General features: G+C 38.6%; 1 protein-coding gene across 3 annotated transcripts in view; it reads left to right on the forward strand.

Moving 5' to 3' along the window:
• Positions 1–2,592: 2,592 nt before the first annotated feature.
• Positions 2,593–17,382, forward strand: part of FNBP1L (formin binding protein 1 like) — a gene marked incomplete at its 5' end in the record, with an annotated part of 54,147 nt that continues 39,357 nt past the window's right edge. For all 3 annotated transcript variants that reach the window (XM_084265805.1, XM_084265804.1, XM_084265806.1), the window contains one exon: positions 2,593–2,616. In XM_084265805.1, coding sequence (XP_084121931.1) covers positions 2,593–2,616 — 24 coding nt within the window. The remainder of the gene's footprint in view (positions 2,617–17,382) is intronic.

Genomic DNA, 17,382 nt, shown 5'->3' on the forward strand with positions numbered 1-17,382 from the left:
GTTTGTCCTGGGAAACCTTCTCATTAGCTGGAATTCAGCTTTTTAAGCATTAACGAGAGGCTGAGTGTTGTATTTTCCTTCTAAAATGGGAAGAGATCACCATAAAGCATTCAATTTCATTATACTGTTCTGTATTGAAAACAAATCCTGACCTGTTTAGAATGTTGGCCTTGCACATTTCACAGAAATGGGAGTAATTAGTTAATTCTTAAATTAAGAATTAAGTAAAAGAACCTGAGGCTTCAGGTGTCAATCAACCAACCACAAGTATAAATATATATAAACATATGAATATAATATATAACACTTTGAAACTCACTTGATGTATGTTTCATGCAATGGAAGGTCAGTATTTCAAATGTGCCAAGCAATTGCCTGACTTTCAAAGTTTCTGGATCCACAGATCCATAATTTGGGATCCATTAATTAATTAAAGTAGATTTCTTTTCAGTGCTCCACTGGAGTTTCTAAAGTTGAAAATTTTACCTCGAGGTGGGTTTTTCTGTGTTCATTTTTACATATCTAAACTAAAACAATTGGAAAGGTGAGTTTTTCTGAAATTACCAGAAAGTAAAAAATCCTGGCTCTCCTGAAGCCAGCATCAAATACCTAAATCACTTCAAATGGTCAGGGCTTTCGTCCCCAGTGTTTAAAGGTTCCAAGTATGTTTGTTTCTCAAAATTATGCTGTTTTTTAAAAAAAAAGTGCCAAATTAGGCATCCGATTTCAAAGGACCCAAGGTCATTAGATGTGTTTACAAACCTTGGTTAGGACACAGTAGAGTGTGGATTAATGCCACGATTAAAGATTTTGAAATCCCTTTTATAAAAGTATTACATTTGTACCAAGTGTTAGCATAGGTATTGTGATACATTAAAAAAGCGCATAATATTAGCAAATTATTTTGACTTAATTATGTTTTGAACCAGGTTATTCCATTGTATCTCCTGATGATATTTTTTGAAGAATCATATAAAGTTGCATGGTGAGCTGGTAGCTATGCAAAAAGTTGGCTGAAGCATACAGTTGATGGAAATTTTCCTCATCCTGGAAGTCATGTAAGTTGAATGAATTCAAATAGGTATTTATTCATCATAGTTATAATTAATTTATTACTGCTTCATTACCCAAATCCTTAACAGGTTGTTCTGCTTGGTGAGCATTTTTAGTAATGTATGCGATCTAAAACCTGAGTTCATGTCAGACTCCAACTGAAATGTATGCAGCTGTGGATTTCAATCTTGAGTCTAAAATTTGGGGGTTTTTGACCACCAGCTCACTTAGCCATTCATGTATGTCACCACAGCACGTGGCACTCTTACTCATTTTGTGGATCCCCAGAGACCAAATACATTTCTTGTGTAATGTGACTAGCTTAAACACTTCTCTCCAGAAATTACATTTTTGGCTTGGGATCTTATTTGCTCACTTTAATAAATTCTGATGTTAATATTATCCTAATACAATAACTTTATATAGACTCAGAAAAACCTGCATTTTTCTTTCTTATGGAAAATGGGAATAAACCCAAATTAAGCGTGATGCAGAAGATCATTACCTGAGATGTGACTTGGAAATAATGAAAACACAATTGGATTTAAATAAGCTTTTGTTCCATGATATAGAGACTTAAGACAGTAGTATTTTCACTCATTTTATTGCAGTCTGTAAAAGTGATTTTTAAGTAAAAATGAGAGGAAAATCAACTAATTGATGTCTTGAGAAGGGGGATTTAATTCAGGTGTTTTTCAAAGCCTTTGATTTCTACTAGTAGCTTTATAACACACTTTCTGGAAAAAATAATCTTTGACAAGGATTTAACACCCCTCCTTTTCTAGTTGCTGAGGGAACTCCCTGTTAACAGCGATTCAAGGGCATAATTCATCCAACTACTTCAGCAAAAACAGGTTATTTTTCCTCAGGTGCCAGCTTGAGTTTCCTCACTTCTCGATTTATTGACTTACACGTCTGTGGGGGAGGAAAAAAATCCTTCCCTATTTCTTTTCTCTTCCTCGCCATCGGGCCAGGTGAGGAGGGTGCGCCTCTCCCGGGCGTGAGTCAGCGCTTTCCGGGGGGCAGAGGAGGGAGGCCTCGCGGCCAGACGGGATACAAAGACCTGGGGACTCGTTGCGTCCTCCCGTCAGACACCCCCTCCTCGTTAATGAGTGACGACGCTGCCGGCCACGGGACCCGCGCCACACCGTGACACCTCTCCGTGCTGCGGCGGTGGGGGGAGCTCCGGGACTCGGGTCGCGCCGTGGGAAGGAAGCCAGGCGTCGACTTCCCTAGGGAGACCCGGAGGCGAGGCCGGCGCCCGGGCTCCCTCCCGCGGTGCAGCGGCCTCACCCCGTCCCGTCCCCCCGCCGCCTCAGCCAGGCCCGCCCCTCTCCCAGTCTCCTTCGCGGCTCCCCCCCTCCCTTCCAAGCCAGGCGGAGCCGGAGCTGGGAGCGGCGTCGTTTCTTGCCACCGCTGTCTCTTTCCCCCGTGACCGAGGGCACCGGCGCTGCGCGGCGGGACCCCTTCTCCGGCCGCCGCCCGACCCCTCACCCCTCCGTCGCCTCTGCTAGAGCCGGCGCTGCCCGCGGAGCAGCCATGAGCTGGGGCACGGAGCTGTGGGTGAGTCCCGGCTCGCGCTCTCATTGTGTCTGGGATTCGCCGCCTCCCCTTGTCTGCCGCGGCGGCTTCCCCGGGGAGGCGCGGCGCGGCCAGAGCTGTGGCGGCCGTTGAGGCGCTTTGTTCGGTGCTGGGGCGGCGGACACCGAGCTGGGGGGGTGGGGTGGGGGGTGGGTCGGGCAGGGGGGTTAAGGCGGCGGCGGCAGCGAGACTCTGGAAGCGGCGGAGGGAGGTGGCGTAAGCCTTGGGAAGGGGGAGCCGCGGGGGGAGAATGGAGGGGCGGGCGCCCGGCAGGGGCGGTGGGCCGGGGAGCGCTTTGGCCGGGGAGGGTGGGTGCGCGCGCGGCGTCTCGCGCGGCCATGGCGCTCCCCGCTGTGGCGGGGCGGGGCACGCGCCGCCTTGCCCTCCACCGTTCGCCCGGTAACGGTCGCAGCAGGTCGTGTTCCTTTGTGTGCGGCCCCCCGGTCTTCCTCTGAGGCCAGAGGTGGGGAGGGTTCTTGGGGAGAGGCGGCTGGGGCCCGCGGCGTGCTCGGGAGGGTGGTTCGGGGCGGGGTCCCGGCGCAGCAGGAGAAGCGGCCCGCACCGGGCACCCTCTGGGCGGCGGTGCCGGGCGGTCGCAGCGCTGCGCCCCTTCAGAAACCACCGGGCTGCGCTGACAAGTAAAGCGTTTCGAGCTGCTCGCCCCTAATGGGAGGCAGCTTTTCCACAGCTTTGTGCCTGAGAATCCCGCAGAACGTTGGCTGTTAGTGTGTTATATATTATTTTTTTAAATAGGAAGAATTGGCAGCGAGGAGACAGGCAGCGTCTGTGCTGCGTTAGATCTTTTCTTAAATCTCTGCTCCTCCTCCGAGGGTTTTTTGGCTGAGCAGGGAGCGGTGAAGAAGGGGCTTCTCCCGGGGGAGCTGCTGGAGCGAAGCACAGCGATGGCTGCTGCAGGCAGTTGTGGGATGTTTTATTTTCTCTGTCAGATTTCCTACTGTTGCTGGTATAACTGGAGCTGCCGCTGATCGTGGGAAAGCTTCAGCAAAGGAAAAAAATTATAGTACCGAGGAGGATTTAACGTCGCAGTTTTAAAGGCTGTGTCCCTTCGTTTGTTTTCAAGACCAAAGACTGAAACACAGACTCTTACCCCCAGGAAAAAAAAACACAAACCAACCAAAAAATACAGAAAGTTAACCATTGCAACTTGAAGTCTGTTCAGGAACTCTTCTTGGACCTAGCGTTATTGTTTTTTTCTTTTTTAATTTGAAGTTGAATTCCGTTCCTTTATCAGTAGTTTTTAGTGCAGGGCGATTAGTTTCTAGAGGAGCAAAGATCTGCTCAGCACCGAGGCAACTTGCTCAGTTGCCCAAGTGAGCTGGGCAGTCAAAGGCAGGCTGTGGCGTGGCAGGCAGGCTGTGTGGGTGGGGTACAGGAGTTGGGGCAGTGAAGGCTCTGAAGCCACCTGTAGAATGTCGTGTCTGGATATACAAAATAAAGACGTAATAGCGTTGCATCAAGTGTATTACATGAAGAAGTCTGGTTTAAAGATACTTAGGGGTTACTTTAGAGTTGTTTAGTACCTTGTACTTACTTTATAGGCATGATGAGAAATCAGACAAAAACACTTGTGAAGTACTGACAGTACTATAACAAAACTGAAACATAAGGAGTAAGTAAAAGCCATGATTTATATTGGCAGCATAAGTGTGTCTTTGTAGCTCATGCTTGTATATACTTCAGATGAGATGTAGGTCAGTGTTTTGGAAGAGTGGGGGTTTAAGTGTTAGGAGGGCACCAAATTTTCTTTTGTAAGCACTTAAGTATGTATTGCTTTAAGAAACAGTTTTAGCTTAGTTTGTTTATTTTGTCAGCCTCTTATTTTTAATTTCTTTGTTCAGCTTCTAAATGACAGTTAAGGTTTTGTAGTCTATCTTGTATTTAATGTTTATCTTCCTTAGGTGCTTAAGAAACATATACAAAAAGGAGGATTTTACCCTCATCTATTTAATACGATAGGCATTTCATTAAGTGAAAAAGTGCAGTGCATTTATTTCAGCAAAATTCAATATATTCTTGCATGATACCAGGAGATATCTGTAACTCTGTGCTAACTAGGTAACTTTGTCTACCAAATAGTCTGTTTGTAACTATACAACTAGACTGACCACACAGATTTTTACATTAAAGTGTACCTTTTTAATGGGTTATTTTTCTGTTGAATCTAATACATTTTTAAATCACTATTTAGAGCTATAAAGCTAGCTATTTCTTCAGTTGGAAGACTATTACTGATTAAAAAGTAATTATTTGCACCAATACAAGTTGTTAAAACAATTAAAGGTTCAATATTTTTTCAATCTGGCACAAAATTAAAACTACCTTAAACCTAGATTTAAAACAGTGTTTGTGGTGCTTCAAAGGCAGGGCTCTGAAAAACGAGTAAATAAACTGTTAGATGCACTTTTATTCTTCCTGTGGCTTTTCCTTCATTGTTCCCAATCAGTGCAGCTTCATAAAGCAGCCTGAGCCATCCTGGATTTGCTCCTAGCAGCAGGCAACTAGCAACTCAGGGTGTTCAGGTGCAGAGAGTTGTTCTGCACAGGTTTTCTGAAGACCTTGTTGAGCCTAAACCTCTCCCTCATTAGTGCCTGCACCTGTGGTCACAAAGTAGAATTTTTCAGCATTTAGACTGGTATCCAGATGATAGCTTTTCAGAACAATAGCAAATACCTATGTAGGCTTTGCTGATTCACTGAGGCAAATCTGATTATTTTGTCAGGTGTTTTAATATCTCCACAATCCTGCCTTCTCAAACTGTCTTTCATGCTGATTATTGGTATTTTATGCTGATTCACAATTGTGATGGTCTTTATGCTAAAGTAGGAAGTGTGCATGGATGAATTTAGAAACAACTAAGGAGCCAGAATTAAAATCAGGAAAGCAACTCATGTCCAGTATTTATGTGGTACTTATTTAATATGGCTGTTCTGGTGTTGAAACAATGCATGTTAATAGGTGGCTATATCAGACACTTTGTAAAGAAAAGATTTGCTTTGATGGGCCAGTATTCTTTTTAACTCTTTACACTCTTTTAGCTACTATTTCTGGGAATTATGGACCTTTTTTGTTTTCGTCAACCATTTTTATAATTGCACTATCATTCTCTGAAGTAGGTGTGCATTGACCGGTATAGATATATGCCTTGAGTAGGCAGGAGTTTGTGCTTTGCCCTATGTCTTGGCTGAAGAGCATACTCCCTGTTGTGTTACTGCTTCCCTTTAAGAATGTATTTCCTTTGACAATGTTTTATGGAATAATGTGACATGTGACTTAATTGTGCTATAGATGTTGATTCATGTAAGCTATTCTGTCATTAGAACCGTTTAATTCTACAGTGATTTCTTCACTGTGTGAATTGTATGCTTTTTTTTTTTACACCAACAAAATAATTTGATCAATTTTGGAAAATATTGCTCCACAACTAATTTTATACTTTGCAGTGAATTTTTCTTTATGGTCACTCTGCAGTGTTCTCCTTGTGGTACATCCATACAAAAAGTAAGATATTTCAGTGAACTACTTTGAGTGATAGTATTCTCTTAATGGTTAGAACAGAGTAGTGAGAATTGAGAAGTACAGCCTTCTGTAATCCACTTGAAATTATATTTCTGAGAATTTGACTGTCGTGTGCTAAATTTTCCTATCTGTAAGGTTTAACTTTTTTCCTAGGTGATACTTGTAAAGCAATTATAATTTGATGAAAGTGGTATATAACTGTAAATTAGCATTGTTGCATTTCACTAGTAAGAGAAAACTGAAGCGTTGCACAGTTGTAATTTTTTTTTAAAATGTTTTTTTCAAATGCAGCATCCTCACATTCACCTCCTGAACAGTAAGAGGGTTTACATATCAAAGTTCGGACAGATTTGTGTATTTGCTTAACAGTGTGCCCTGTCTGACTGTCCCTGTCAAATACTGCAATATCCAAGGCATGAATAGATGAATGGAATTATGTCCTTTTTTTTCTTTTTTAGTAACTTGCAATATTTGTAAATAAAAATCAGATTCTTATGTGTTAAAAGATGTACTCAGCATGAGCATCTGTTCAGCATGTATGTTTTTGTACATCTGGAGCTGGTTTTGTGATGATCATAAAGGGTCGAAGTAACATTAACAGAATATTTAACAAAATGTATCTGGTTATTGTCATCTGGGGTTTTTGTTCAATTAAATTCAATATGTAGTGCATTTGCTCAGATGCTAAAGGCTCAATGACCTTTGAAAATTGGAGGGTGGTTGATAATGAAGTTCTTGGTTTAATGAGTGGAGGCAAGTGAAACACTGATTGGTGCTCTCAAGTGGCTTCCTTAGAAAATAATTAAAGAGTAGGTGTTGTCTCTTTAAAAAAAATCAGGAAGGATGCTTTTCAACTTTTTAAGCAGGTTCTGTCTTTCAAACCTCTGGGAGCCCTGTAATAGTAGTTGGCAGAAGAAGAGTTTGAATACCACGTCAGAACATTTTCAGTCTGTAAAACCAGTCTAGCCATCTGTTTCTCACCTCTTGATAAATATTTAAAGCAGAAGTTTTGCTGAGGGCTTTTGTGCTAAGATTTTATGATTAAAAAAAAAGGCTATAGAAGATTTAGTGATACTATTGTTGTGAACTCCTTGGGGCCAGAAGCACACCATCTTTTATAATTAAGAAACCACTGACACTATAGAATACTATTTTAGAAATGAGTTATGTTTGACCAAAGAAAGATCAAAGTATATTTGGTGATGTGCTCTTTTTAATCTTTCCTTAAACAAAATTAATTCCCGGCCTAAACACAAGTTTCTATTAAAAAAAAAAGTAAATAATCTTCAATTGCGTCAGTAAAGCTGTTAAAAAATTTCTGAAGTGGGGAGTAAAGCTCTTTCTCTTGAGGTCCCTTTCAACCCATACAGTTCTGTGAATCTGTGATGCCTGTTTCAGACATTGTTTCCTTCTTGTTTTAAAATCGTATTTTTTAATAGAATGAGATAAATTCGGTGGTAATGTTGTCTAATCTTAATTTATCAAGTTTAATCGTATGGAAAATATTCACAGAATGTAAATGTGAAAAGGTTGACTTCAAAAAATAGCTAAGTTTTATTTAGCATATTTGTGCTGTAATGATTTCTCATATTTTTGGTCACTAGATTAGAAAATTTGAGAGCTAAAAAGCTAAATTTTTTTTTTTTCAGGAAACCTTTCTCTGCAGGTGGTTATGTAGTCACTAGCATTGTTAATGCTGGTAAATTGTTTTTTTTTTTTTTCAAATAGTTAAAAACCATTTAAAAAAATGTTATTTTAAGTACCAGACCATAACCCATGCAGATGATCTTCTGTGCTTTTGAACCGTAATATTTCATAAACTTTTTTCCAGTGTGCTAACATAGTCTGTTAAAGGCAATATTCTATTTAATGCATAGATTATTGTTAGATGAAACCTCAATATTTTTTCCCCAGTTTCTCCTTCAACTTCACCCAAAGGTTACAAGCAGTGCTATGTATGGATTCTCTTTTCGGTGTTCGTGCTGTTGTGGTCTGCAAATGTGTGCAAGGAATGTGTCTTGTGGCTAAAGTATGAAATTACAGAGTTTTCCAGATGCATGGGATAACCATAGATTTCCTCTGTTATGCGTAAGACACTGGATAAACGGTTTTAACTTCTCTGAGTTTACAGTCTTTTCACAAGGAATATTGTGCAGCTTATCGCATGCTTGTGAAGGCCTTTGAGGTTTCCAGCTAGAAAGTTATGTAAGGATTATGTACTTGATTATCAAATGTGTAGTTACTTCAGGTTCCGGAACAAAAACAATTGTATTGAGTTTTAGTTAGAAATAATGTTTGTCCCTATTTTTTCCAGCAATTGTCTGGTTCATAAACATCTGACCTTTTTACTGATTTTTTTTCCAGGAAGGGGTGAGTCATTGTTTTGAGACTTTATCAGTTTGGGTTTGGTGTTGAACATAATTTAATTTAAGAATGCATATGTGTTTGTGCACTTAGATATCTATTTAGAAAGTATTTTTTCAGTTTTGAAAACTGTTTATCACCTGATACCTATTAAGATGGTATCTCTTCTTATGTGTGGCCCCGCTTGTGTATGTACTTGGAAATCTCTATACTCTTCAAGGAAGTTTGTAGAAACATAGATAGGACAAAGTCCGGAGTCTGGAAGTGCTGAACACTGGAAAAATACTTCTTGCCTTTTAAAAGATACGTGTAATGTCTTTGTTCATAATACAAAATCTGAGATGCCTAGATCAAGACTCTAAATGCCATAGACGGCAGTTTGATTTCCTGAGTGAGAGTAGCAGGAGGTTGGTTGAGATTGCAAAAACCTTTATCTCAACTGAGCAGAGGATTTCTGTCTGTCAAAGTAATGATCCTTTGCTATGGCAAATCCCGTCAGAACTTGGGATAGAAAGAAGTCTGTTGTCAGTGTGTTCAGGTTTCTGTTCTTTGTCAGTGATGGTTTGTGCTTTCAGCAGTTTACAAGTAAGTATTAGAAGGCAGGAGGTTTGTGTAGAGTTGTCACTGATGCTACAGACCTACTGAAATAAGTCTAAAAGTTCATTTGTATATTTAAATTAGTTCTTATACTGGATGGATCTGGGGTAGACCCTCTTATTAAAAAAACAGTAGTTAAATACCTCAGTCCTTAAATTTGCAGAGCAGTTTATTAGCATGCTTGTTAGTCAGTAATTGAGTAACACAGGTGGGTGTTTTGGGTCATTTTTATTGTTATTTTTAATTGAGAGGAAGTTTTTAAACACATTTCAGATAAAATTTTCATTGTTCATAGCACACATGTGCATACTTCTTCAGCAATTTGAATTCTTTTTGTTAGAAAAAGAACTCCCCAAAGTCAAGATATGTTCAGTTTTTTCCTTGTGTTGGTGAACAGATTGTTCAGTGAAAGCTGAAATTCCAATCAGCTTGTTTCATTTTGCCCCTAGTGAGTTTGTGTAGCTGAGTCCCAGTGCTGTCTTGGCAGAAAGTTGAGAGGTTTGTGTTCAGATGCATGTCAGTGCTTCAGCTGGATGGGAGGGAAAAAAAAAATAAATTAAAACCACCTGATTTTCATTAAAATGCTCACTCTCTACACTAACTTTGTTTATGAATTATCCAAAATAAATTTGTTAGTCTAGGTTGCTGGTTTTTCTCTGCTACAAGTCCTATTTCATGTGTGGCAGCAGTATTGTATTTCCTGATAGGTGACAAGAACAGAAAGGTCTTAATTTCAGGTGTACTTGCTTTTCTGTTAGTTTTAATAGTTAGTAGTTTCTGCTAACTTCAGTAGTATTGAAATTTAAAATATTTACATGTGAGATTAATACCTTTTCTTTCATTTTTCTTTCAGTCAGAACTTTGCTTCTACCTTGTCATTTACAATAAAAAGGGCATTAGACTGATAAAACTGCTTTCTGGTGCTGTGGTTTCTATCTAGTTTTGTTACTGTTTACATCTTTCAAAGGAGAAGTCTAGTCTTACAGTTAGCAAAAAAATCTATTAATGCAAGACCTGAAATTTTTTTGGTTTTACTGTGGAACTCTTGTGGCGTCTTGCACAATTAAACCTACATTTTGTCTCAGGTTGTAAAATTGGAATGAAATTTGAGTTGGTTTTGTTGTTTATTTGCTTTTTTAAAAATCAAATTAATATTGTAACGTTGCTTGCATTTGTAGAATACTTCAACATTCTTCAGTAAGTGCAAAGTAATATGGTGGTTTAAAATGTTAGAAGCAAAACACAAAAAGCAGCAAGTTGTAGTAGGTTGTCCTGATTCCCATGATCAGACTGCTTACTTGAAGTAACCACTGAAAACACTTGACTGGGTAACATCTGCCGTGCACATAGAAAAATGTTTGCCATTTTACCGTGTCTGCTCATGTAATGCCTATGGTTAGCAAGTATGTAAGTGGCAGGTACTGTGCAGATTTCTTCTCATCAGTTGGTACAACATGGGATTTTTTTGTAGTCCCATATTGAGTAAACAGTATTTTTTTCAGCATTGTGCAAGAGAATGACATCCACTTGTTTTGAGTTTGGAGTGTTATTTAAGTACTGAAGAACTTCTGAAATATGACAGCAGTTGCACTGTAGAGTTGAGAGGCAGTCTTTTGGCATACTTGGGGGAACCAGATGTCAGTGAAGGTGATGAAGAAGGGTGTGTCTCTTGCATTTTTCTCTGCTTTCTAGGTCCTTTAGAAAGGATTGCTGGATTCTTTATCATGATGGGTGCCAAACTTATGAGGTTTTCACATCCACTTAAATTCTGGTTGGCAGAGTTTTTTTGAATGTGGGTGTGCTTCTTGTAAATTTTGGTGTTGTGTTGTTCCCCTCTGTCCCCCAATACTTCATTTCTTTCAGAAGAGGTAAATAATGGGTTACTTTTCTAATAGTGTTTTTAAATAAGCATTTACTCTAGATGGCATAGGATTTTCATGTGGTTGTGAGTAGGAAAATAATTGATATGTATGTACCTAAGACAGCGTATATTTTACAATGCAGTAGCTTTCTCTGTATAGGCTTTCTTTGCAGTAGAAGAATGTTATGGTAGTGGAAATTGCAATGTTTCCAATACTCAGCACTTTTTTCCTAAAAGTGGATAAATTGTTCCTCTCTTAGCTATCTGTTGTGACAGCTAATTGTATTGCAATTCCCTCCCTCTGCCCGCCCCCCCCCATATTTATATGATGTCAGTCACAATTAGAGGAATATTTAGAGTATTTGATAAATCATCAGTAGTTTGAGTGTATTTATGTTTCTATGTATTTAGTGCCTAGAACCATTGGTCATATAATGGGCTTGTGTTGTACTGAATTCTACACAGACAGACTTTAAAGGTGATCCTCAGTTCAGTTGAATTCTGATTCCAGCAGAAGATAGGTCACTTACTGATCATGAGAAATAAGAGTTGTGCAAAACCAAATACTCTTCAGCATGATGGGGAGTGATCTCACTGCAGCATCTTAACTGTTTCTTTTGAGTATGCCTTGCAAGGAAAGGGTAGCAACAGGATGGACCTTTGTCACGTTTGCAGAGGATTAGCAGGTAAGGAACCAAAAAGAATGCAGGAAATACTCGTTGAAATGTACAAGGGAGTGTTGGAGTCTCATGGAAAACAAACAGTAATCCTTTGGTATAAGGAGGTAATAGAGCTGAAAGTGGTCATCAAGGCCCTTGAAAATTACATCAGAGGTTAATGTTTGATGCAGTAGAGAAAGATGAAAAGAGACTGAGAAATAACACTCAAGCATATGCGGGTAAAATGATAATCTGTTGATACCAGAGAAATGGATGTTGCTGTAATTGAGAAATGAGATGGGTAAAATGAGATGGGTAAAGAATGAGTAAAGATTGCAGCTATTGGAATGGTTAGGAAAAACCTGGTTTTCAAACAGCGATGTACAAATTGTTAACAAGTGTTAACAACCCTATCGACAATTGTTGATAGGAGTGTAGATTTGAGACACAAGAAAGAAATGAAGTGCTGGGGTGAAAGTTAAAGGTTAAGGCCCTAGTTTATAAAAGGTGTGAAAGCATTAAAGTGCAGTAGTTGTTAAATTATACACATCACTTGGATTTTAATAAAATATGTCTTATCTTAGTTTTTCTCTGAAAATAAGTTCTAATTTGTGATTCGTAAATGAAGAACTGTATGAAGACTCATTATTGAGGACTAATAAAAAAATATGGGTTTCCCCCATTCCCCTTAGATTTACTTTTATGCAGATTGTAGTAGTGCAGATATTTGGTTATAGATTTAATTTTACCAGTATTTGCTCACTTTATGAGCAGAGGTCTCACAGGATCAGTGAAACTCATGAGTGTGATGGAGACGGAGTATCAGGAACTTTTCAGAGCAGATTTTTTTAAGAGAGGGTAATTGCAAAGCTGATTAAATCTGCAGATACTCTAGTGATATTTCAGTACTAATGCGTTCTTCAGGTTGTCTTTCTTTCACATTGCTCAACTCCTCCAATGTGCTTCTGTGGTAGCATGTGCAGTATATCCCAAGCTACCGCTTTGTATCTAAGTTTCCCAACTCTACCTGTAGATTCTAGTTGCTGCATTGCATTATTTAAAATGATGATTTCTTATTTTCTTTAATTATTTAATTTAATGGAGTCTTTTTTCAGACTTGCAAACTTTGACTGCGGTAAACTGGAATTTAGAACAAAGATGTGGGTTAGTTGGATTTATGAATAGTGAAAATTTTACTTGCAAGTTATTTAGAATTAATTATGTTTTATTTTAATAACTTATTATCTGGGGAATTTGTTAAACAGTAGGTGATGGTGTTTGAGATCTCTGCAGTGTGGTCAGGAAGGTGTTCAAATTTGTTTGGAGGAGGGAAAGAAAAGGATGAATTAGTTTTGAAAGGTTAATGTTGTAATAGAGCAGGAAAAAACAGACTGGAATATTTGGTGAGGTCTCGCGTCTAAGAAGATGTCATGTTTAAAAGAGGAGATCAGCGTTTCTTGAGAGTAAATAGTTACTTCTCAGGAAAATCAAAATGCCTGGGATTTTTCTACTTCATAAGTAATGCAAGGGGAATGTCACCACGTGAGACAGGTCAAGCAGTTTTGTGAGGTACCCTGACTCTTTAGCATGGTACTCAAATATTTATTCCTGTAGCTAGAGGTGTGGTCTTCTGATAAAGTCTTCATGTTGAGACTAAGGAAATAGGGGTTGTGGGTTATTTGTTCTTTATTTTGTTAAAGCCTGTGAGGTATTTTGTGTTCCTTGTGTTGTTATTCTTGCTGAAGCATTGCTTTCATATAACCTAGAACTTTTAAATTTATGTCCCTGAGTTTGAGGCACAATTAATATTGAGTAATTTTTTCCTTCCTGATCTCCCTAGTAACAAGGACAACTTCTTTCTAAACAGCTTTTTAAGAAACATTTTTACTTTGATACTGGTAGTAGGGAGTGTAATGATTATCTCTTTTCAGGAACTGTGTTGTAGTTCATTGAACGCTAGCCCAGCACTTGAGAGATACAAGTGTCATTTCCTGAGTTTCAGCTTTATCTTCTGCATTCCTGAGAGGGAAATAGGTGTAGGAGGAGTTGTGTATAACTAAGGTTTTACCAGAAGAAGCATCATCCTATCAGTGAATTGGAATTGGTTTCTTGTCAAACCAAGAAGTGGTTCTGTATGTTAAAACCTGTAGGTACAAATAAAACCAAGGACAAGCTGTGTATGCTCTTTATGCTTGGATGGCTTAGCAGCCAGAGACTTCCAGTTACTTTGCTTCTGAGGGGATGTCGTTTAGTTTCACTGAAATTTCAATAGTTGAAGTAATTTTCTTTGAGGTTTGGAATAGTCTTGAAGATGAGATGCCATGGTGTTCATGCTTAGTGATTCTTAGATAAAACATTTTTCCATGTTCAGTCTGGTTTGTACTGCAGGGCTGTGATTGTGGGCTGTTACGAATACATACTGACATCATTGCAATTTTTGAGAAACTATGTAATGGACTGAAAGTGATAGTACTGAATGGCCAGCATTCATGCTTCTCTCAGTAATGAGGTACAGTAGAGTATCAGTGTTCCACACACGGGTTCCAATCCTGAGTTTTAATTCTGAAAGGAGAGATGCTTTTTCATCATTAAACAGACCTTAGGTAGGAGTTAGTTTACCTATACTGGATGCTGGAAAACAGAGAACAGTAAATTTCTGAGAAAGACCTTATATTTAAATGTTTCTTACAATCTTGATAGATGATTCATGATAGTTTGTACATAGCATTTGAAACTTTTCTCATGCAGACATAATCAGACTGTAAGTCAAACATGAAGCTTGTGACTTTTGTCTTTGTTTTTCTTTCTTCGGTTGCTGGAAAGGAGACTTATTTTTTTGCTGATGTTCATTTGTGGCATGAGGATCATGCTCCTGCATCTCCAAGTTAATTTGACAGTTGTTTAGATATTGCCTGTGATACCTTTATGGCCGGTACCACTTACTCGGTTAGGAAGACAGCATAGCTTTTCATAATGTCCTTTCTTAGGTTGTTAATTCCCCTTACTCAGTACAATATACCCTTAAACTTGGTAATCATTTCAGATTTATATGTAACTTTTCAGTCAGTAATTTCACTGTATGTCTGTTGTGGAATACTTTTTCTCTTCAGTTTTGGATATATATCTTGTTTGTTAAACACTGAAGAATGAGTGATGCATATTTTTAAACTTATGTAAATTTTTATCTTGTTATTGGTCGTGATGATGCCATTTAAAGGCAAGACAGAACACTTGCAGGTCTCATCAATGATAAAGCAATTAATGTAAAACAATCTTGTAAAGGGACTTCTGTTCTTAAGTACACAAATTGTCCAGTCAGCTGCATGTACATAGCAAAACCACCTTGCATCTCTCCACTTCTGTAATTTCAGGTGATGTTTTAAAGCATTTCTTCAAGAGCACTTTGCAAATTTTTCATCTATTTCCAATTGATTTCAATTTTCAAGTATCTCAAAGTAGTACAGTATTCAATTTAATCTTGTTGCAAGAATATATTTTTTTATATGTTACTATGTTCTGTAGAGAGCTGATGGAGGACAACTGAAAAATCTAAATAAAAATCTACATATTTATAAGTAAAGGGTTTGAGGCTTTCAATGTTCTCTACCATTAAACTAACGAAATACTAAGTTTGTGCCGGGAAATGGCACCCTAACGTATTAAGCAATTTTTTTGCCATGAGATTTTGCTTTTCTTTTTCCTGAAAACAATTTCTTTTTATCTTCATTTGTTGGAAATTTGTAAAAATATACTTCCTTCATTTTTAGTTTGTTTTGATTACCTTCTTATTTTATTTTTATTCCTAATTGTTTATCTCTTTAGAGTTACAATTCATACAGTTTCCTCAACAGCATTAGTGTCTGTCTTCTTTCCTCATAAAATAGAATACTAAGCAGAATAAAGAGTTAGCATGGCAAATTAACAATGAAGAAGTACCAGCTATGTGTTTCTTTTGTGGTACAGCACGCTTTCTGATTTGTGCCTTTTTATTCTGGGCTTTTTATGAGCTGTGGTTTATCATCTCTGTTGTATGGTATTGTCCTGGTTTTGGTCAGGATGAAGTTAACTTCTTTAGTAGCATTGGATGGAATGCTGTGTTTGGGTGTTAAAATGAAAGCAGTGCTGATAACACCCTGATGTTTCTAGTTGTGGTCAAGCAGTCAAGGACTTTTTCAGTTCTTCATATTTCCTTATTAATGAGAAAGGAGGGGACGAGGCCAGGACAGGTGACCCAAACTGGCCAAAGAGGGTGTTCCATGCCAATTACATCCTGCTCAGTATAAAGGGGGGCTGGTGGGAGGAGGAGCAGGGGGCTCCAGGACACGCAGTTTTGGGGGATGGTCGGGTTCCGGGATGGCTCTGGGTGGCATGGCCTGAGTTGTGTGGTTCGGTGAGAAACTGTATTGTGTATCACCAGTTTCATATATTTTTTGCTCTATAGTCCTGTTATCATTGTTACATTTTATCTTTCTGCTATTCTGGTAAACTATCCTTATCCCAACCCACGGGTTTTTGGTTTCTTGGTTTTGGGTTGTTATTTTCCCCTTCCTTTTCCCTTCCCTCACCCCTCCCCCCCCCCCCCCCCCCCCCCCCACATTTCCCCCTCTCCTCTTTTCCTTTGAAGAGCAGGCAACTGTGTGGATCTCTGCTCTCAGCTGGGGTGAAACCACAACAGGTATGAAACATGTGCAACACCATAAAAAGGTGTTGCTGAAGGCTTTTATGTTAATTTATCGACAGTCTTTCATAATTAGTATTGCCATATGAAGAGCAGTTTTCAGTAAATATCACTGCTTTAACTTAATTTTGAGTGTAAACAATGGTAGAGATTTTATGTAGTGCTTGAATGTGCAGTTTCTAAGTTCATCTTTTGACTTTAAAACTTAAGGACAATACTTGAAAAGACATACCCAGCAAAGCTGTATTTAATACTAGCTGAAACAGAAGGTAATACGGCTCGTCCAGTTATGGTCATCTGTCTGGAAACAAGTTACTGTTTCAACTGCAAGTAGTTTTATTTGAATTACATTTGCTATGCTTTTACTCTGTGGTAATGTTAGGAATCCTGAGTTACATCTTGAGAAAAACACCTTTATTCATTATTTTCTCTGTGATTTTATAAGCCTGATTGCACTTCAGTATTTGTTTGCTAGGTGTGTGTTTATCAATGTTGTGGCCCAGTTTTATTGCCATTCGGTATCCTGCTGCAGTTACTGGGAATCCACTTGTTTCCAGTTGAGTTCTTTAACTATTACATCTGGTTTATTGCAAAAAAGCTATTATTAGTTTACACAATAACAGTTATAAAAATAGAATTCTTTCTAAGAAAAACGGATTCCAAATCAGAGATGAATATGCAGGTGTGGTGGTAAGCGTATTGTGTAATCTCTCCCATTGTTTATTGAAATGGTGAAAAATACTTTGCAGCATGGGAAGAGCATTTTAATTAGCATTTGAGTTTATTGTTGAGTTTGGAATCCTTCATGTAAGATGGTTGCAGTACTTAAAAGCAACAAAGTTTTTTCCTGTCAATCAAAACACTTTATATAGGCTTAATTAAAAGTATAATTATTAAGAAACTAGTATATTGTATCTCATCATGATTTTAATTCATCTAGAACAAGTGTAACCAACTTTCAGAGCTGAAATAAATATTAATGCAGTATAGGCTTTCTTTTTGCAATTTAAGAAACACGAAGAATTAACCTGCGTTTCATGACATTATTACCA

Source organism: Gallinula chloropus, assembly GCF_964237585.1.
Source record: "Gallinula chloropus genome assembly, chromosome: 6".
NCBI lineage: Eukaryota > Metazoa > Chordata > Aves > Gruiformes > Rallidae > Gallinula > Gallinula chloropus.